We start from the raw sequence: 21,365 nt of genomic DNA, 5'->3' as shown, positions 1-21,365 counted from the left end.
GGAGGACTGGGACATCAAGGGTGCTTTCCCAGCGCACCGAGACTATGTCTCCCAGCAACCCCCGCGGCGCCGCGACGTCATCATGCGGCGACACCATGTGCCCCCACACAACGCCGTGGTCCTAAAGCCCCCCCCATTGTTCCCCATAGCCCGCTATAGCCTCCAAGACCCCCAATAGGCCCCTAAAGCCCCCCCGACCCCCTATAGCCCCCATGGCTCTTTATGACCCCCCCGCAGAGCCCCTATAGGACCCCTGTGTCCCCCCGCCAGCCCCCATAGGGTGCCTGCAGCCCCCGTGTGTCCCCCAGCCTCTATTGAGCCCCTATAGCTTCCCCATAGGCTCCTATAGCCCCCCAAGCCCCCAGGACTCCCCAATAGGCCCCTAGAGGGCCCTATAAATCTCCGATGCTCCCTATCCCCCCCCCCGGGCTCCATACGTCCCCTATAAGCCCCTATGCCCCCCTCAGGTCCCCCATAAGCCCCGACGCCCACCCCTGGCTTCCCACAGACCCTCATATACCCCTAGAGCTCCCCTATAGTCCACCATGGGGCCCCATAGCTCCCTATATCCCCCATAAGCTCCCGCAGGCCCCCCATACCCCCCTATAGGCCCCCACAGCCCATTATAGCCACCCAAACAGCACCTATAGGGCCCCCCCATAGCCCCCTATGGCTCCCCAGGTCCCCCCACAAGCCCCTATATGTCCCTATGGGCCCCTCTGTTGCCTCATAGGCCCCCATAGGCTCTGCACAGCCGCTTCACGGCCCCCTGTATCCCCCCATAGGCCCCTATGGGGCCTCACGGCCCCCTATAGGCCCCTATATCCCCCTCATAAGCCCCTATAGGCCCCCATGTCCCCTCCCGGCCGCCGTCGGGTCCGCGCGCGCAGTGCTGTGTCACGAGGCCCCGCCCCCTCCCTCCTCCCGTAGGCGCGGGGCGGGGGCGGGGCTTCCACATCCGGGCTCCGGCGGGAGGAGGGGGGCGTGGCCACCCGGGGCGCGCCCCCCCCCTCCCCAATCAGCGCCTCGGCCGAAGCGGGGGGAGGGAGGAGGCGGGCGGTGGCGGGAGGTGAGAACCAATAGAAGCGCGCCGGCGGGCGCCGGTAACCAATGGGAAGGGTTGGGGGGGCGGGGAAGAGAGTGAGGAGGGAGGGGGCGGCGGGGGGTAGCCGACGCCGACGCCATCTTGTCGCGGAGGAGCCGAGCGGAGCGGGCGGGACCCGGCGGCGGGGCCTGGACAGCATCATTGGTGCGGGCGGGGGGGACCGGGCCTGGAGGGGGGGGGCCCCGGGGGGTGGGGGGCACGGGAAGGGGGTGGGGGGCTGGGCTTGGAGGGGCTGAGGCCCCCCCTCCGTTTAGTGGGAACCCCGCCCCGGTTAGTGGGAACCCCCCCTCTGGGCCTGTGAGGAGGCCGGGAGGGGGACACCCCCCCCCTTGGGGAACCCCGGTAATGGGAACCTGACTCCGGTTAATGGGAATACCCCCATTTGGGGCCGCCATTAATGGGGACCCGCCCCCCCGGGGACCCCGGGTAGTAGGAACCCGGCCCCAGTTAATGGACCCCCGATAATAGGAACACACCCCGCTCCCCCACCCGGGACCCCCAGTAGTGGGAACGTGGCCCCGGTTAATGGGAACCCCCTCCCCCGATAATGGGATCCCCCCCCACAAGGGACCCTCGGTTAATGGGATCCCCCCCTCCCTCCGGGGACCCCCGCTAATAGGAACCCGACCCCAGTAATGGGAACCCCTCAATGGGACCCTCGTTAATGGGACCCCCCCCCAGGACCCCCTTCACAGGAACTTCTCTCGTTAATGGGAACCCCTGGGAATTCCCCACCCCCTGTAAAGCTTGGGGGGGGGGGCTGTTTTGGGTCCCTTGGCGGGGACAATGTCACCCAGTGTCTCTTAGTGTCACCCTCTCCATCCCCCAGTGCCACCCGGTGTCCCTTAGTGTTACTCTCTCCATGCCCCGGTGCCACCCCGTGTGTCACCCACCATCCCTCAGGGTCACCCGCTGCCAACCCGTGTCCCCCCCCGGCATCACCCACTGCCCCCGCTGTCACCTCATGTCCCCTCCTGATGCCACTGGGTGCCACTGATGTCACCATGTGTCCCTTAGTGCCACCCCGTGTGTCACCCACCACCTTCTTGTCACCCGCTGCTATCCCGTCCTCCCCAACGTCACCCCAGTATCACCTTGCGTCCCTCCTGTTGTTACTCTTATGTGTCACCTGCTGTCACCCCTTGTCCCCAGCTGACCTCTGACCTCTGACCCTGCAGATGTCCAGCTCCCCGCTGTCGAAGAAGCGCCGCGTCTCCGGGTCCGAGCCGCCGACGGGCTCCAGCCGCGCCCCCGCCTCCGCCGTCCCCCCCAGCGTCACCCCTGCCAACGTGAGTGTCACCTCCTGTCACCCCTGGGTGTCCCTGTCACCCCCCTGGGTATTCCTGTCACCTTCTTTGCTCTCGTTGTCACTTCTCTGATCTTCAGAGCCGTTTCCGCTAACATGGGTGGCACCTGGTGTCAACTTGCTGTTACCCAGTGTCACCCATTTGTCACCTGGGTGTCCCTACGTGTCCTGGGGGTGACATTTGTCTCCCTCGGTCCTTGTTGTGACCCCCCATGCTCTGTTCAGAGCCACCCCCATCAATGTGAGCATCACCTTGCTGTCACCCGGTGTTACTTGGGTGTCCCTATGTGTCCTGGGGGTGACACATGTCCATCTCAATCCTTGTTGTCACCCCTGCTCAGGGCCACCCTCATCAATGGGAGTGTCACCTGGTGTCACCTTGCTGTCAGCTGCTGTCACTTGGCTGTCCCTATGTGTCCTGGGGGTGACGTGTGTCCCCCCTCAATCCTTGTTGTCACCCCTGCTCAGGGCCACCCCCGTCAATGGGAGCGTCACCTGGCTGTCACCTCAGTGTCCCTGTTACCCCCGGGTGTCACTGTCACCTTTTCTGGTCTCGCCGTCACCTCTGTGGTGCTCTGAGCCACCCCTATCAATGGGACTGTCACCCAGTGTTACTTGGCTGTCACCTGGTGTCATCCAGCTGCCACCTGGGTCTCCCCATCACCCCCAGGTGTCCCTGTCACCCCTCCTGGAGGGGTTTGTCACCTTCTTTAGTCTCGTTGTCACCTTTGTGCTGCTCTGAGCTTTCTGTGCGAATGTGGCCGTCACCTGGTGCCACCTTGTTGTCACCCGGGTGTCTCTATGCATCCTGGGGGTGGCACGTGTCCCCGTCCCCCCCGCTGACGCTGTTGTCACCCCCCCCCCCCCCCCAGGGCATGGCGAAGAACGGGGGCGAGGCCGAGATCGATGAGGGGCTTTACTCTCGCCAGCTGTGAGTATCCAGATGTTGGGGTGCCCCCCCTTGGGGTGGGGGGTGGGACGTTGGGGTTCTCTGGGTGCCTGAGTCCCCCCCCGAGGATGTCGGGGTGTTCCTATGGATTTGGGGGGGCTCTATAGGTACTTGGGGGGGTCCCCATGGATTTGGGGGGGGTCACTATGGATTTGGGGGCTCCCTGGGTCTCTCCCGGGGTGTTGGGGGATCCCTTAAGGACTTGGGGGGGGCTCCATAGGTGCTTAGAGGGGTCCTCATGGATTTGGAGGGTCAATATGGATTTGGGGGGCTCCCTGGGTCTCTCCCGGGGTGTTGGGGGCTCCCTTCAGGACTTGGGGGTGCTCTGTAGGTGCTTGGGGGGGTCACTATGGATTTGGGGGGCTCCCTGGGTCCCCTCCTGGTCGTATTAGGGGGTCCTTTAAGGACTTGAGGGGGGAATCTATAGGCACTTGGGGGGTTCCATAGGTACTTGGGGGGGTCCGTGTGAATTTGGGGTGCTCTGTGGAGGTGTTGGGGGCATCACTATGGATTGGGGGGGGGGGCTTCCCTAGATGCCTGGGTCCCTCCCAGTTATTTTCAGCCATTTTCATGGCCCTGGGGGGACCCTGTGAGACCTTGGGGGACCCCATGAGGATTTGGGGGACCCCCCGTGACCACGGGGACCCCCCCTGACACCCCCCCAGGTACGTGCTGGGTCATGAGGCAATGAAGCGGATGCAGACGTCCAACGTCCTGGTGTCGGGGCTGCGGGGGCTGGGGGTGGAGGTGGCCAAAAACCTGGTGCTAGGGGGGGTCAAATCTGTCACCCTTCACGACCCCCAACCTGCCGCCTGGACTGACCTCGCTTCCCAGGTAAGTTATTTAGTTCTTCAGCCTTAATTAACCCCTGCTTGTGTTAATTGATCTTTTCTTGAGGTTAATTAAAGCTGGTTTTGGGGGGAGGGGGGGGGTGTGTCTATGTCTGAGGTGAGCTAAATATGTCGTCCCCCCCCCCCCGAGGTAATTAATCCACTCCTCGAATCATTATTGGGGCTCATCAGAGAAGTTAAATGCCCCCCCCCCCCAGGTTAATTAATTAACCTGGGGGTTAATTAGTCTTTACAGGGTCTTGTTCTCTGGGGTGATTGGGTTGCCCAGGGGAGCTAAATGCTCCCCCCCGGTGTATTCAATCCATGCTTGGGGTTATTATTGGGGTTGCCTGCAATGCTTAGGTAAGTTAAATGGCATGCACCCTGGATAGTTAATTAATACTGGGGGTGATTAATTAAGTTAGGGAGTAATTAATGACTATGGAGGGGTTGTGTGGGGGGTGATTGGGTTGCCAAGGGAAGCTGAATTCCCTCCCCAGGGTAATTAATTCACCCCTGGAGTTGTTATCTGGTCTCATCAGGGGGGTTAAATATTATTCATGGGGTAATTAACTAACTTGGGGAGTAAGTAATTAACCTGAGAAATAATTAGTCCTTATGGGGGGTTGTTGTGTGGGGCGATTTTGTTGCCTAAGGAAGCTGAATTTCCCCCTCCAGGGTAATTAATTCACCCCTGAAATTGTTATCAGGGCTCATTAGGCAAGTTAAATGTTCTGCATGGGGTAATTAATTAACCTGGCAGGTAATTAATTAACAGGAGAAGTAATTAGTCCTTATGGGGGGTTGTTGTGGGGGATGGTTGGGTTTCTCAGGGAGGATAAATGCCCCCCTAGGGGCAATTAATTTGCTGGGAGCAGTAAATATCTCCCCGTGTATTCCTGGAGGGGGTGGGGCAGCCTTCCATGGGTGCTGGGGAGTGTTGGCGGGGGGGGTCGTTGGGTGCCAGGGCCCCCCCTGACAACCCCCCACCCCTTTTTTATTCTGTCACGCCCCCCCTCCCTCCCAAGTTCTACCTGCGGGAGGAAGACGTGGGGCAGAACCGGGCGGAAGCAACGCTGCCCCGATTAGCCGAGCTCAATGCCTATGTGGCCGTCACCAGCACCCGCCAGCCCCTCAGCCAGGAGCTTCTAGCACCCTTCCAGGTACACCCGTGGCTGCCTGTACCCTACCCGTGGCTGCCTGTACCTCCTACATCTGCCTGCATCTCTTACATCTACCTGTAGCGTGTCTGTGCCCCCTTTTCTTCCCCAAAATGAACTCTGGGGCCCTTGATTTGGGTGTCCGACTGTCCTTCATGTGGCCGACTGTAATCTCCGTGGCCGGTGGTACTCCTAAAAGCCGCCTGTACCCCTCTCTGGGAACAGTTGTGTCCCGTGGGACAGCAGTAGCGTCCCCACAACCATCCTTGGGGCTGTTTGTGTCCTACCGTCCAGTTGTGCGTCCAGCTGTACTTCTTAGCGACTCCTCGTGTCTCTGTGGCCGCCTGTACCCACCCAGGATGCCCTGTACCCCCTAATTTCTGGCTCTCACACTCTCCACGTGCCCTTACGCGTGTGTCTGTCCGTTCGCCTGCCTAGTTGTGTGTCTGACTGTACTTCTTTGGGCCTGCGTGTGTCTCTGTGGCCGCCCGTACCCACCCAGGATTGCTTGTACCTACTCAGGACCACCTGTACCCACCCAGGATGGGCTGTACCCCCTATTTTCTTCCTTAAGTGGTTCCTTGTGTCTCTGTGGCCACTTATACCCACTCAGGACCCCCAGTACCCCCCAGTTCCTGGGTCAGACAGTCTGTGCATGCCATTATGCATTCGACTGTCCATGCATCAGGTTGTGGGTCTGACTGTACCTCTCTGTGGCTGCTTGGGTCTCCGTGGCCACCTGTACCCACCCAGGACCCCCTGTACCCCCCAGTTCCTGGGTCAGGTGGTCCCTGTGTGCCGTTATGTATGCAATTGTCTATCTGCATGTTAGGTTGTGTGTCCGACTGTACTTCTGCTTGGCGTTTTATGTCTCTCTGGTGGCCTGTACCCACTCAGAATCCCCTATACTCCCCATTTTCTGGGCCTTGACAGTCTGCGCGTGCTGTTCCTTGTCCGTCTGTCTGCCTAACTGTGTGTCCGCATGTGCTTCGTGGCTGCTTATGTCTCTGTGGCTGCCTGTACCCGCTCAGGACCCCCTGTTCCCGCTCAGGACCACCCGTACCCCCCATTTTCTGGATCTGACAGTCTGCACATGCCTTTACTTGTTTGTCCATCTTGTTGTGTGTCTGTACCTCCCCAGGACCCCCATACCCCTTATTTTCTGGGTCTGAGGATCTCCCTGTGGCATTTGACGTCTGTCTGTCCATCTGTCTGCCTGGTTGTGCATCCACCTGTACCTCTCTGTGGCTCCTTGTCTCTCCGTGGCTGCCTGTACCTCTCAAACCCTCCCCAGGGGGGTTATTCACCCCCCATGGCCTCCTGTCCATCCGTCCTCCGCCCCAGGTGACAGACGGACGGACAGACGTGGTCTTTCCATAGGTGGTGGTGTTGACCAACTCCTCGTTGGAGGAACAACTCTGGGTCGGGGACTTTTGCCACAGCCATGGGATCAAGCTGGTGGTGGCTGACACCCGCGGGCTTTTCGGGTGAGCTGGATGCCTGGGGTCCCTTCTGTAGGGTCTCTGGGGCACCTGGGTCCCTTCTGTAGGGTCTCCCGGATGCCTGGGTCCCTTCTGTAGGGTCTCCCGGATGCCTGGGTCCCGTTAGGGGGTCTCCCAGGTGGCTGGGTCCCGTTTAGGGGGTCTCACAGGTGGCTGGGTCCCGTTTAGGGGGTCTCACAGGTGGCTGGGTCCCGTTTAGGGGGTCTCACAGGTGGCTGGGTCCCGTTTAGGGGGTCTCACAGGTGGCTGGGTCCCGTTTAGGGGGTCTCACAGGTGGCTGGGTCCCGTTTAGGGGGTCTCACAGGTGGCTGGGTTCTGTTTAGGGGGTCTCACAGATGCTTGGGTCGTTTCTATAGGGTGTCCCTGGTGCCTGGGGTCCCTTCTGTAGGGTCTTGTGGATGCCTGAGTCTTTTCTATAGGATCTCCTGAGCGGCTGAGTCCCATTTAGGGGGTCTCCTGGATGCTTGGGCCCCTTCTATAGGGTCTGCTGGGCGCCTGGGCCACTTCTATAGGGTCTCCTGGACCCCTGGGTCCCTTTTGGGGGGTGCCCCGGATGCCTGGGACCCTTTTGGGGGTCTGGGACACCCGGGTCCCCTGGCTGACACCATTCCCCCCCCCCCCGCATTTTAGGCAGCTTTTCTGTGATTTTGGGGATGACATGGTGGTGACGGACACGAACGGGGAACAACCCCTCAGTGCTATGGTTTCCATGGTGACTAAGGTACTGGACGCTTGGGTCACTTGGGGTGGGGGTAGGGTGTCTCCCAGACGCCTGGGTCCCCTCAGCACCCTGTCTTTCCCCCCTGTTCCTCACCCAGGGGTGCCCGGGGGAGGTGACGTGCCTGGACGAGGCTCGTCACGGCTTCGAGACAGGTGATTTCGTCACCTTCACCGAGGTGGAGGGTATGGAGGAGCTGAACAGCTGCGGTCCCGTCGAGATCCGTGTTCTCGGTGAGCCCAGACGCCTGGGAGGTCTCCTGGATGCCTGGGTCCTTTTTTAGGGGTTTCCTACATACCTGGGTCCCTTTTTAAGGGTCTCCCAGCTCCTTAGGTCCCTTTTTAGGGGGTTTCAGGAAGCCTGGGTCCCTTTTAGGGGTCTCCCGGACGCCTGGGTCCCTTGCGGCGAGCACCCTAGATGCCTGGGTCCCTTTTTAGGGATCTCCTGGCCGCCTGGGTACCTTGCAGGGAGCACCCTGGACACCAGGGTCCCTTGTGGGGAGCACCCCGTCTGCCTGGGTCGTTTTTTAGGGGTGCCCCAAATGCCTGGGTCCCCTTTGTGGGTGTCCTGGCCGCCTAGGTCTCTTTCTAGGGGTCTCCCGGCTGCCTGGGTCCCTTGTGGGGAGTACCCTGGATGCCTGGGTCCCTTTTTAGGGGGGCCCCGGATGCCTGTGTCCCCTTTGCAGGTCTCCCAATCACCTAGGTCCCTTTTTAGGGGTCTCCCAGCTGCCTGGGTCCCTCGTGGGGAGCATCCCGGATGCCTTGGTCCTTTTCTGGGGGTGCCCTGAATTCCTGGGTCCCCTTTGCGGGTCTCCTGGACGTCTGGGTCCCTTTTTAGGGGTCTCCCAGCCGCCTGGGTCCCTTGCGGGAAGCACCCTGGCCGCCTGGGTCCATTCTGGGGAGCACCCCGGGTGCCTGGGTCCCCTTTGCGGGTCTCCCGGCCGCCTGGGTCTCTCGGTGACAGCCCCACCCCCCAGGGCCGTACACCTTCAGCATCGGGGACACCAGCGGTTTTGGGGACTACGTGAGGGGGGGGATCGTCACCCAAGTCAAGATGCCCAAGCACATCCGCTTCGTGAGTGGCACTGGGAGAGGATTGGGAGGGAGCGAGGGGTGCTGGGAGGGGACTGGCGGGCACTGGGATGGACTGGGGGCAGGTTGGGAGGGGACTGGGGGATGCTGGGAGGGACTGGGGGTAGATTAGGAGGCACTGGGAGGGACTGGGAAGTACTGGGGGTTGGTGGGAGGTCATCAGGGGGCACTGGGAGATACTGGGGGGAATGGGAGGGGTTTGGGAGGGAACTGGGGGGGACTGGGAGGTACTTGGGGGTTGTGGAAGGTCATTGGGGGGTACTGGAAGGGGTTTGGGAGGGGTTCGGGGGTACTGGGAGGCGACTGGGGGATACTGGGGTATACTGGGAGGGATTTGGGAGCACTGGGAGGTACTGGAGGGTGATGGGAGGTCATTAGGGGGCACCGAGAGGGGATTGGGCGACACTGGGAGATACCGGGGGGACTGGGAGGGGTTTAGGAGGGAACTGGGAGGGACTGGGGTGTCACTGGAGTATACTGGCAGGCACTGGGTGCTCACCTGTCCCCTCTCTGTCCCCAGAAGCGGCTGCGGGAGGCGCTGGTGGAGCCGGAGCTGATGATCACCGACTTCGGGAAGGCTGAGAGACCTCCCATCATGCACTGGGGCTGGCAGGCTCTGCACCGCTTCATACGCCAACATGGCCGCCCGCCTCGGCCACGCCACCAGGTGGGAACATCGGGGACTTTAGGGACATCGGGGGGGCTTGGGGACATGGGGAGCATTGAGGGTGTTGGGGACAATGGAGGCCGCTAAGTCTTGCACCAACATGGCCGCCCACCATGGCCCCACCACTGGTTGGGGATACTGGGCAGGTTAGGGGTGTTGAGAACATGGAGGCCACCAGGTCCTGCACCAACATGGCCGCCCACCATGGCCTCGCCACCACTTGGGGACGTTGGGGACATGGAGGCCGTCAGGGGTGTTGGGGACATGGGGAGTCTTGGGGACATCGGGGGACGTTGGAGATGTTGGGGACATTGGGGACACCATGGGGGACATTGGGGACACCATGGGGGACATTGAGGCCATGGAGACCACCAACACGTCACCATCACGACTCGTGGCCCCGCCTTTCTCCATGGGTGCTCCCAACACTGTGTGTCCCCATCCAGGGTGACGCTGCGGAGGTGGTGGCCTTGACCCGAGAGGTAGCCCCGGGGGCGGAGCTTGATGAGGAACTGCTGCGGGAACTGGCCTTCCAAGCCACCGGTGATTTGGCGCCCGTCAACGCCTTCATCGGGGGATTGGCAGCCCAGGAGGTCATGAAGGTACTGGCCACTTGGGTCCCCACCCAGGACAGCTGGGTCCCCTCCCCGATTGTTTGGGTCCTCTAACGATGACCATGACGCAGGCGGTGTCGGGGAAGTTCACGCCCATCACCCAATGGCTCTACTTTGACGCGTTGGAGTGTCTTCCTGAAGAGAATAAGGAGATGGTTCTTACAGAGGAGCAGTGTTGCCCGGTGAGCACCCATGGGTGGGGGGGGCCTGCTGGCGGTGGGCATCGGTCAGGGGAGGTTCCCGTGGGTGGTGTCTCCTTGGGGTGGGCATTGGTTATAGGACATTTGCTGGAGGACATCCATTGGTTGGCCACCTTCTCGACGTCACCCATCGGTTGGCCACCTTCTTGGGGCCACCCATGGGTGGGTGTCACCCACGGGACAGCCATGGGTGGCTTTGTGGTCCCCGATGGTGTCCCTGTGATGGGGTGACACGTCCGGATGACACGTCGGGTTGTCCCCAGCGCAACAGCCGCTACGACGGGCAGATTGCGGTGTTCGGAGCGGAGCTGCAGGCCAAGCTGGGTGCCCAGAAGTACTTTGTGGTCAGTGTCCCTGACTGTCCCCAAATGTCCGCAACTTTCCCCTTGTGTCCTCCATGTGTCCCCAAGTGTCCCCTCATGGTTGTTGAGTGTCCTCTTCTCCCATCCGCATGTTCCCAAGCCTCTATGGCCACCTCGGGCTGCGTCCTCAAGTGTCCCCTCCCTGTCCCCAAGTGTTTTTAAGTCTTCTCACAGGTCTCCTAAGTGTCTCTGCATGTCCCCAAGCGTCCTCCACATGTCCCCAGAGTGTCCCCAAATGTCCCCTCATGTCGTTATGGAACTGCCAAGTGTCCTCCTCTCCCATCCATGTGTCCCCAGGCCTCCTTAGCCACCTCGGGCTGCATCCCGGAGTGTCACCTCCCTGTCCCCAAGTCCATCCAAGTGTCCTCATGGGTCTCCTGAGTGTCCCTGCAGGTCCTCCAAGTGTCCCCATCTGTCCCTAATTGTCCCCACATGTCCCTCAAGTGTCCCCATGGGTCTGCTGAGTGTCCCTTCATGTCCCCATGTACTGCCATATGTCCTTCATGTGTCTCCAAGTGTTCTCACGGGTCTCCTGAGCGTCCGCACGTGTCCCCATGGGTCCTCAGAGTGTCCCCATCTCACTCCAAGTGTCCCCTGAGTGTCCCCAAGTGTCCTCACGCATCCCTGAGTGTCCCCAACTGTCCCCTCATCCCCACCCCTTTCCCATCCACTTGTCCCCAGCCCCTCCGGGGCCATCTCGGGTTGCGTCCCCGAGTGTCCCCACGTGTCCCCACGTGTCCCCACGTGTCCCTGGGCGCAGGTGGGGGCCGGGGCCATAGGCTGCGAGCTGCTGAAGAACTTTGCAATGGTGGGACTGGGCTGTGGCCCTGAGGGTTGCATCACCGTCACCGACATGGACACCATCGAAAAGTCCAACCTCAACCGTCAGTTCCTCTTCCGGCCCTGGGATGTCACGGTGAGGGGTGGGATCAAAAGGCAAGGAACCTATGGGGGTGGGGGATGAGTGGGTGGAGCCTTGAGGGGCAGGGTTTCAGAGGGAGGGGTCTACCAGGTAGGAACCACCATGGAGGTGGCCAGTGTTGAGTTGACCGCTGTCAACTATCGGGCCTTGTTGATATGTTGTGAGTGGGAGGGACCTAAATGGGTGGGGCTAAAGGGGGAGGAGCTTGTGGAGGTGTGGAATGAGTGGGTGGAGCCTCAAGGGGTGGAGTCTCGGGGTAGAGTCTACGGGTTGGAAAATAGGTTTAGGATTAGTCAATGTTGAGTTGGGCAAGACCAATGGTCAAGTCATCTGAAGGTGGCACAGTAAGTGGGGGGGGCTGAAATGGGTGGAGCTTAAGGAGGAGGAGTCTAGGCAGAGCCTTGAGGGGGGGTCTCGGGGGGGGAACCACCGTCAAGGTGCTGCCATTGAGTTGGCCAACAACAGTCAAGTTGCTTTGACATTTCATTAAATTGGGAGAGTCACAAAGGGGTGGGCCTCAAGGGGAAGTCTATGAAGTAGAGGGTGAGTGGGTGGAGTCAAGGGGCGGAGCCTATGGGCAAACCACCATCAAGATGCTGCCACTGAGTTGGCCAACGTCAACAGTCAAGTTGTCTTGATATTTTGTTGGACTAGCAGAGGGAGAAAGGGGTGGGGCTTAAAGGGGTGGGTGTAGAAGGGATTGGGCCTTAAAGGGAGGAATCTATGGGGTAGAGAGCAAGTGAGTGTGGTTGAGAGGGTGGAGGCTATGGGAGAACCACCATCAAGATCGTGCCTCTGAGTTGGCCAACATCAACGGTCAAGTCACCTTGACGTTTTGTTGGATTGGGAGAGGCACAAAGGTGTGGGGCTTGAAGGGGTGGGGCCTTAAGGGGCATGGCTTCTCCCCACAGAAACTGAAGTCGGAACGGGCGGCAGCAGCGGTGCGGGAGATGAACCCGGCACTGCGGGTGAGCAGCCGCCCCGACCGTGTCGGCCCCGACACTGAGCGTGTCTACGATGACGACTTCTTCGAGGCCCTGGATGGCGTCGCCAATGCCCTGGACAACGTTGATGCCCGTGAGCACCCGTGGAGTCCTCGGGCTGCTATGGGGGGGTCCTTGGGGTGCTAGGGAAGTGCTCAAGGTGCTGGAGGGGGTTCTTGTGATGTTATAGGGCATCATTTGGGTTCTGTGGGGGGTTTGGGGGTCTATAGAGGTTCTTCAGAGTGCTGTGGGATCTTCTTAGGGTGCTATAGGGATTTTTTGGGTGCTATAGGGGGGTCCTTGGAGTGCTGTAGGTCATCATTTGGGTGCTCTGGGGGGATTGGGGTGCTACAGAGGGTCTTCAGTGTTGTGTGGGATGATTTTGGGGGTGCTATAAGTGTTTTTCTGGGTGCTCTGAGGGTTTTTTTGGGTGTTACAGGTGGTCTTCAGGGTACTGTGGGGGGTCCTTGAGGTGTTATAGGGCATCGTTTGGGTGCTCTGGGGGTTTTGGGGGTGCTATAGGGGGTCTTCAGGATGCTATATAGGGTCCTTGGGGTGCTATGGAGCATCATTTGGGTGCTGCAGGGGGCTTTGGGGGGCTACAGGGGGTCTTCAGGGTGGTGTGGGATGTTCTTAGGGTGCTGTAGGGTTTTTTTGGGTGCTCAGGGGCGTTTTAGGGTGTTATAGGGGGTCTTCAGGGTGCTGGGGGTGGTCCTTGGGGTGTTACACAGCTTCATTTAGGTTCTCTGGGGGGAGCGTGGGGGTTGGGGGCTATAGAGGATCTTCAGGGTGCTGTAGGATGATCTTGGCATGCTGTAGAGAGTTTTCTGGGTATTAGGCGCTATAGCAGCTCTTGAGGTTCTATAGGGACTTCAGGCAGGCTATAGGTATTTTCAGGGGTGCTTATAAGGATGCTGTAGGGACCCCAGGACTGCAGTAGGCCTGCCTAGAGATGCTATAGGGAGGCTGTAGGTGCCCTCAGGGGTGCTATAGGGACCCCTAGAGATGCTATAGGGATGCTGTATAAATCTTAGGAATCCTATAGGGACTGCAGCAATGTTGTAAGGACCTTCTAGACGAGCTATAAGAATGTCATAAGTACCCCCAAAAATGCTATAAGGACTCCTAGGGTTGCTATAACGGCCTCAGGCAGGCTATAGGTATCTTCAGGGTGCTACAAGAGCATTGTAGGTACTCGCAGCAACACTTAAGTACCCACTAGAATGCTATACAGACCATCAGGTGTGCTATAGGAACCTCAGGAATACTACAGAGATCCCAAGAATACTATAAGGACCCCTGGGAGTGCCATAGGCACCTCAGAGTGCCCCAAAACCCCCCTCCAGGACCACCCCCTGGGGCCTGGGCAACCTATAGACACTGGGGCACCTTCTAGACACTGGGCTTATTCCACTATAGGGCTCTATATGGACCGGCGCTGCGTCTATTACCGAAAACCGCTGCTGGAGTCGGGGACACTGGGGACAAAAGGGAACGTGCAGGTGGTGATCCCTTTCCTGAGCGAATCCTACAGCTCCAGCCAGGACCCCCCCGAGAAGGCCATCCCTATCTGCACCCTCAAGAACTTCCCTAACGCCATCGAGCACACCCTCCAGGTACCCCTATAGGGGCTTCGCATGCCTGGGTCCCTTCTATAGGGGACCCCGGATGTTTGGGTTCCTTCTATAGGGTGTTCTGGGCACTTAGGTTCTTTGGATGGGGTGGTTTAGATTCCTGGGTCCTTTCTATAGCGTGTCTTGGACACCTGGGTCCTTTCTATAGGGGGTTCAGGGCACCTGGGTCCCTTCTGTAGGGGGCCTGGATGCCAGCGTCCCTACTATAGGGTGCTCCGGACATCCAGGTCCTCGCCGGGAGAGGTCCTGCATGTTTGGGTCCCTTCTGTAGGGTGTCCTGGACACCTATGTCCTTTCATATGAGGTGTTTTAGATGCCTGGGTCCCTTGTGTAGGGTGCCCTGGATGCCTGGCTCCCTTCTATAGGGTGTCCCAGACGCCTGGGTCCCCTGTGGGGGTTCCCGGATGCCTGGGTCCCCCAGCTGACAGCCCCTCCTCCGCAGTGGGCGCGTGACGAGTTCGAGGGTCTCTTCAAGCAGCCGGCGGAGAACGTCAACCAGTACCTGACGTGGGTGTCAGCGGAGGGGCCGAGGGGGAAGGAAGGAGGGGTGGGGGGCACCCAACAACCCCCCTGCACCCCCCCCAGCATGGCACCCACCCTGCGTGGCACCCATATAACCCCTCCTGCTTTACACCCCCCTGCCTCACCCCCACACTAACTTCCTCCCCCACCACTTCCCTGCATTGCTCACCCCCCCCATTCTCACCCTTCCCCTACCTCCGCAGGGACCCTAAATTCGTGGAGCGCACCCTGCGCCTGGCGGGCACCCAACCGCTGGAGGTACTGGAAGCGGTGCAGCGCAGTTTGGTGAGCGAGCGGCCCCGGGCTTGGCCCGACTGCGTGGCTTGGGCCTGTCGCCATTGGCACCGTCAGTACAGCAACAACATCCGTCAGCTCCTCCACAACTTCCCCCCAGGCCAGGTGGGTGACACTGGGCGCAGGGGGCCAGGGTGGATCGGGTCCCTTGGGGTGCTTTAGGGTCCCTTGGGATGGATCAGGTCCCTTGAGGGGGGGGGGGGCATTGGGTCCCTTGGGGTGCATTGGGACCCATGGGGGCTGGATTGGGCCCCGGGGGGCGTGTGTGGGTCGGGCCCCTCGGGGTGCTTTAGGGTCCCTTGGGGTGGATCAGGCCCTTTGCAAAGGTGTCAGGGTGCATCAGGACTCATGGGGTGGATCAGGCCCCTTTGGTGGGGGAGGGCATTGGGTCCCTCAGGGTGCTTTAGGGTCCCTTGGGGTGAATCAGGACCCATGGGGGTGGATCGGGCCCCTTGGAGGTGGGGGGGAGCATTGGGTCCCTTGGGGTGGATCGGGTCCCTTGGGGTGCATTGGGACCCATGGGGAGGGGGGACGTGGATCGGGCCCCTGGGGGGTGGATCGGAGGGGGGGGGGGATAACTCCCTTGTTAACTCTCATTACCCTAATTGACCTTTTCCCACCCCTTTAATTACCCACTTAGTTGCTCCATTAACATATAATTGCATGTTAATTATTTTCATTAACAGCTAATTGCCCCATTAACTATTAATTGCCTGTTAATTATCCATTAATTCTTAACTGCCCCATTAATTGCTCTCATTAACCCTTAATTGCCCCTTAATCACCCCACTAAACCCTAATTGCACCATTATCTTAATTTACCTTTAATTATCCTCTTCAATCCCTAATTGTTTATTAATTACCGCATCAACCCTTAATTGCTCTGTAATTGCTTTCATTAACCTTTAGTTGCCTCTTAATTTCTGCATTAACCCTTAATTGCTTAGATTATGCCTTAATTGTCTAATTATTGCTATTAGCTGACAATTATTCCTTTTATTGTTCTCATCAACCCTTAATTGCCCCTTAATAGCTTTCCTTAGCCCCTAATTGCCTTGATGACCCCTTCCTGCCCCCTTAATCACCCCCATTAACCCTTTCTGCACCCCTGATTACCCTCATTAACTCCTAATGACCTCGTTAACACCTCTCCTCTCCCCTGCAGAAGACGAACTCGGGGACCCTCTTCTGGTCGGGGCCCAAGCGCTGCCCCCACCCCCTCGTCTTCGACCCTGACAACGTGAGTAGGGCGATGGGCAGGGCCTCGGGGGGGTGCTGTCACCCGTGGGTCACCCTTGGGTGCCATCGTCGTTGGGTGCCAACCATCACTCTTGGGTGCCATCAGTCATCGTTGGGTGGTGGACATCACCCTTGGGTGCCATCAGTCATTGTTCGGTGCCACCATCACCATTGCTTGGCGACCATCACCCTTGGGTGCCACCATCACCGTTGCTTGGTGGCTATTGCCCTTGGGTGCCGTGCCATCAGTCACCCTTGGGTGCCATTCCATCACCCTTGGGTGCCACCCCCACCCGTGGGTGCCATCCCACCACCCTTAGGTGGCACCTATCACCATTGGGTGATGGGCGTTACCCTTTGATATCATCAGTCATCATTGGGTGCCATCCCACCACCCTTGGGTGCCATCCCACCACCCTTGGGTGCCATCGCATCACCCTTGGGTGCTGTCCTTCACCCTTGGGTGCTGTCCTTCACCCTTGGACGTCATCCCATCACCTTTGGATGCCATCCAATGAGCTTTGGGTGGTGTTCTTCACCCTTGAACATCCTTCTATCCTTCTTGGGTGCCATCCATCACCCTTAGACATCATCCCATAATCCTTGGGTGCCATCCATCACCCTTGGGTGCCATCCAATGACTCGAGTGGTGTCCTTCCCCCTTGAGCATCCTTCTATCCCCCTTGGGTGCCGTTTGTCACCCTTGGGTGGTGTCCCGTCACCCTTGGGTGGTGTCCCATCCCCCTTGAGTGCCATCCTGTCACCCTTGGGTGCTTTCATCACTCTTGGGTGCTGCCCATCGCCCTTGGGTGCCATCCATCGCCCTTGGGTGGCACCCATCACCCTTAAACATCCTTCTATCCCCCTTTCCTGATGTCCCTCCCCCTTTGGGTGTCATCGTTCTCCCCCCTGACACCCATGGGTGCCCCTCTCCAGCCCCTCCACCTCGACTACGTGATGGCGGCGGCCAACCTCTTCGCCCAGAGCTACGGCATCGGGGGCTCGCGGGACCGGGGGGCGGTGGCCGAGCTCCTGCGTCACGTCCGCGTTCCCCCCTTCGCCCCCAAGGCCGGCGTCCGCATCCATGTCTCCGACCAGGAGCTACAGAGCGCCACTGCCGCCCTCGGTATGGGTGCTGGGGGGGGGGGGGGGGAGCACCCATGGGTGCTGGGGAGGGCATCTATGGGGGGTGGTGGGGTTGGTTGGGTAGAGGGTTGGGGCAATTCTGGGGGTTGGAGGTACTTGGATGGTCTGGAGAGACGGGTTAGGTGTGGGGTAGGGGCAGCCATGGGTGCTGAGGGGATGGAGGGATGGGGTACGGGCACCCATGGGTGCTGGGGGGGGCATCTGGGGGGTGTGGTGGGGTTGGTTGGGTAGAGGGTTGAGGCACCCATAGGCGCTGGTGGCACTTAGAGGGTATGGAAGAACATGTTAGGTATATGCTGGGGGGATGGAGGTACAAGCACCCATGGGTGCTGGGGGGTCCCACGGGGGTCCTATGGGTGCCCGGGGTCCCATGGGCACCCCCCCACCCACAGACGATGGGCGCCTGGAGGAGCTGAAGGCGTCGCTGCCCAGCCCTGAGGAGCTGCCTGGCTTCCGCATGTTCCCCATCGACTTCGAGAAGGTGGGTGCTGCCCCCCCCACCCAGCACCCATGGGTGCCCCCCACCCATGGGTGCTCACCCCCACCCACGGGTGCCCCCCCAGGACGATGACACCAACTTCCACATGGATTTCATCGTCGCCGCTTCCAACCTGCGAGCGGAGAACTACGACATCCCCCCGGCCGACCGCCACAAGGTGGGTGCTGGGGGGCACCCATGGGTGTTGGGGAGGTGGGGGGGTGTCACTGGGTGCTATGGTGGTCCTATGGGTGCTGGGGGGGGTGTTGTGGGGGTCCTATGGGTGCTGGGGGCATCTTATGAGGTGTTACTGGGGTTCTTATGGGGTGTTATGGATGCTGCTGGGAGGTTATGGGTGCTGGGGGGGTCCCATGGGTGCTATGGGGGGTTATTGGGGTTCTTATGGGGTGTTGTGGGTGCTGGGGGGGTCCTATGGGTGCTATGGGGCATTATTGGGGTTCTTATGGGGTGTTGTGGGTGCTGCGGGTGGGCTGTGGGTGCTGGGGGTGGTCCCATGGGTGCTGGGGGGGGTTACTGGGGTTCTTATGGGGTGTTACGGGTGCTGGGGGAGGGGTCCTGTGGGTGCTATGGGGGGTCCCATGGGTGCTATAGGGTCTGTAGGGTGCATATAAAGCGTGTGCTGTGCCGAGCACAGAAGCTCTATGGGCGCACGTAGGGCCTATATAGGGGTCTATAGGGGACGTATAGGGGATGTATAAACACTGTGGGATCTACAAAACATATAAGGCCCATAGGTGTTCAGGGTCTGTATAGGGTCTGCCAGGAGCATGGAGTACGTACATACAGAAGCTATAAGTTATCTATAGAATCTAAGAGTATGTATAGGGTCTGTAAAGGGTCTATAGAGTACATATGGGGTCTATAGACTACATACAGGGCGTGTGGAAGGTCTGCAGAGTACGTACGGGCTACGTAGTATAGCTATAGAGTATATATATAAAAAAACCAGGCATGGATTATATAGAGTAGTTATACAGCAGGGATAGATATAGATTTATACGTGTAAATACACATAGAATTCTATAGTCTGTAACATACCTAAGTTCTGCAGACGTATGTGGTCTGTATAGAGTTGATACCATACACGCAGAGTGTGTAGCATGTGTAGAGGTGGTGTGGGTTGCGTATGGGGGGCTGTAGGGCACATATGGGGGGGTGTAGGGCACATAATAGGGGGCTGTAGGATCCATAGGTGGCTGTAAGGCACATATGGGGGGTTGTGGGGCACGTATGTGGCCGTTGGTTATATAGGTGTCTATAGACCCTATATATAGAACCTGTAGAGAGTTCAAGCGTTGCACCCCCAGAATCTGTAACCCTTCCATGGGGAGATCCAGGGCCGGGGGGGAGTCAGCCGGGCCTGGGAGGGGGGGGTGGCCAGCGGTGCCCCCCCCCCCGGTCCCTATAGGTACTTCCATATGGGGCAGAGCAAACTGATCGCGGGGAAGATCATCCCGGCCATCGCCACCACGACGGGGGCGGTGGTGGGCCTGGCCTGCCTCGAGCTCTACAAGCTGGTGCAAGGTCACCGCCGGCTGGCTTCCTACAAGAACGCCTTCCTCAACCTGGCCCTGCCCTTCGTCGGCTTCTCCGAACCCCTTGCCTGCCCCCGGAATAAGGTAGGGGGCTGCCCCATAGCGCCGGCGTGGACCCTATAGATGTCCCGGGGGAACCGCGTAGACCTGGTGGCAACCGGGTGCTGCCCGAAGGGGGCTGGGGTTGAGTTGGAGTTGACTTCTAGAGGTGGTCTGGGGTCTTGGGGTGCTGCCTCATAGCTCATTGACCCATAGAACCCATAGCGTGGCAGTAGACCCTATAGATGTGTTGCGGGAAGCCCGCAGACCTGGTGGCAACTGGGTGCTGCCCAAAGGCAGTTGCGGTTGAGTTCTAGAAATGGTTTGGGGTCTTGGTGGGGTTGGGGTGCTGCCCCACGGCTCCCTGACCCATAGAACCCAGCCCCATAGCATGACGGTGGACCCTATAGGTGCCCCAAGTCACCCTATGGTGCTAGTGACCCCCTCTGGAGCCCCAGTTGCCCCCCCCCGTGGGTCCAAGTCCCCCACCATGGTTCTGTCCCCATGCATCCCACCCCCCCTGCCGTGGGTCTGAGCACCCCCCCCGCTGTGGGTCTGCCCCCCTCCCAGTACTACGAGGTGGAGTGGACGCTGTGGGACCGGTTCGAGGTGCAGGGGCTGCAACCCGACGGGCAGGAGATGACCCTGCGCCAGTTCCTCGCCTACTTCAAGGTACTGGGAGAGGCTGGGAGGGGGCAGAATGGGGAGGCTGGGGGGGCGCTTGGGCCCCACCCAATGTCCCCATGTGCTCCCTATGTCACCCAAAAGGGACCCCAACTCAAGGGGGGACACCCAAGAGGGAGGGTGGGGAGATGTGGCCACCACAGTGGCTGGTGCCCCCAAGACCGTGGGGTGCTGTGGGTCACTGTGGGGCATCCACGGGTCCCCTGCGCCCCACCCGACGTCCCCATGTCCCCCCCCACCTTGTCCCCTCAGAAGGAGCACCGGCTGGAGATCACGATGCTGTCGCAGGGCGTCTCCATGCTCTACTCCTTCTTCATGCCGGCTGCCAAGCTGCGCGAGCGTCACGACCAACCGTAGGGCCCCGAGGGTGGGGAGGGGGTGGTTACCTGGGGGTGAGAGCGGTGTCCTGTGGGTGGGGGACAGGGTCCTGTGGGTGGGGGGACGCATCCCATGGGCGGGGGACGGGTCTTGGCCATGACCCATCCCCGTAGGGTGACAGTCTCCGTGGTTCAGGCCACCGTGCCTTGATGCCACCCCCCCGACCATGCCCACCCCCACCCAGAGGGTGACAATCTCCCATGGCGGAAGCTGCCGGAGGGGGTGGGGGGAGGGGCCGATGTCCCCCTGGGTGCCACCCACGGGTGACGCCGCGTCCCACCCTCCTCAGGATGACGGAGATCGTGGCACGGGTCTCCAAGAAAAAGGTCGGCCGCCACGTCAAGGCCCTCGTCTTCGAGCTCTGCTGCAACGACGACACCGACGCAGACATCGAGGTGCCCTACGTGCGCTACACCATCCGCTAGCCCCGCCCACGGGGGGCAGAGTCATGTCTGGCCACACCCTGTCCTACCCGGCCACGCCCTTTGCCCATCTGGCCACGCCCCTCCCCTTCTGTCGAGCCCTGTCCTGTTCCCCCCCCCCTTCCTCTAGTTGTTGTTGTGTCTTGGCCCCGCCCCCGAGTTGGGGGTGGGGGGGCTGGGGGGCGGGGTGTGGGGGGGCTCTGCCCAATAAATATAGACGTTGGCAAAAGATGGCTGCTGCCCTGTGCATCGCTGGGGGGGGGGGGGGGGGGGCGGCAGTCGGTGGGGCCAAGATGGATGCTGCGTGGTGTCATGTGGCACCAAGATGGCTGCCAGGTGGCATCAACAGGGGGTGGCAGCAAGATGGCTGCCAGGTGGCATCAATGGGTGTGGCAAAAGATGGCTGCCAGGTGATGTCAGAGTGGCACCAAGATGGTGGCCAGGTGGCACCAAGGGGGGGGTGTGGCACCAAGATGGCGGCCAGGTGCCAACAACAGGGGGCGGCAGCAAGATGGCTGCCAGGTGACACCAAGATGGTGGCTGGGTGACATCAAAGTGGCACCA

General features: G+C 60.1%; 1 protein-coding gene across 1 annotated transcript; it reads left to right on the top strand.

Moving 5' to 3' along the window:
* Positions 1–1,147: 1,147 nt before the first annotated feature.
* Positions 1,148–20,992, top strand: UBA1 (ubiquitin like modifier activating enzyme 1). The gene is made up of 26 exons (XM_052775029.1): positions 1,148–1,249; positions 2,284–2,394; positions 3,284–3,342; positions 4,026–4,194; positions 5,219–5,353; positions 6,731–6,837; positions 7,483–7,573; positions 7,671–7,803; positions 8,547–8,644; positions 9,182–9,328; positions 9,775–9,930; positions 10,014–10,124; positions 10,406–10,486; positions 11,265–11,420; positions 12,338–12,503; positions 13,829–14,025; positions 14,486–14,550; positions 14,769–14,964; positions 16,025–16,099; positions 17,035–17,224; positions 17,637–17,725; positions 17,808–17,900; positions 19,171–19,362; positions 19,888–19,989; positions 20,254–20,354; positions 20,669–20,992. The coding sequence occupies exons 2-26, from the start codon at positions 2,284–2,286 to the stop codon at positions 20,802–20,804; spliced, it is 3,156 nt and encodes a 1,051-aa protein (XP_052630989.1). The 5' UTR covers positions 1,148–1,249; the 3' UTR covers positions 20,805–20,992.
* The last annotated feature ends 373 nt before the right edge of the window (positions 20,993–21,365 follow it).

The sequence above is a fragment of the Harpia harpyja genome, chromosome 26 (genome assembly GCF_026419915.1).
Source record: "Harpia harpyja isolate bHarHar1 chromosome 26, bHarHar1 primary haplotype, whole genome shotgun sequence".
Classification (NCBI taxonomy): domain Eukaryota; kingdom Metazoa; phylum Chordata; class Aves; order Accipitriformes; family Accipitridae; genus Harpia; species Harpia harpyja.
This window is presented reverse-complemented; position numbering and strand designations above follow the sequence as displayed.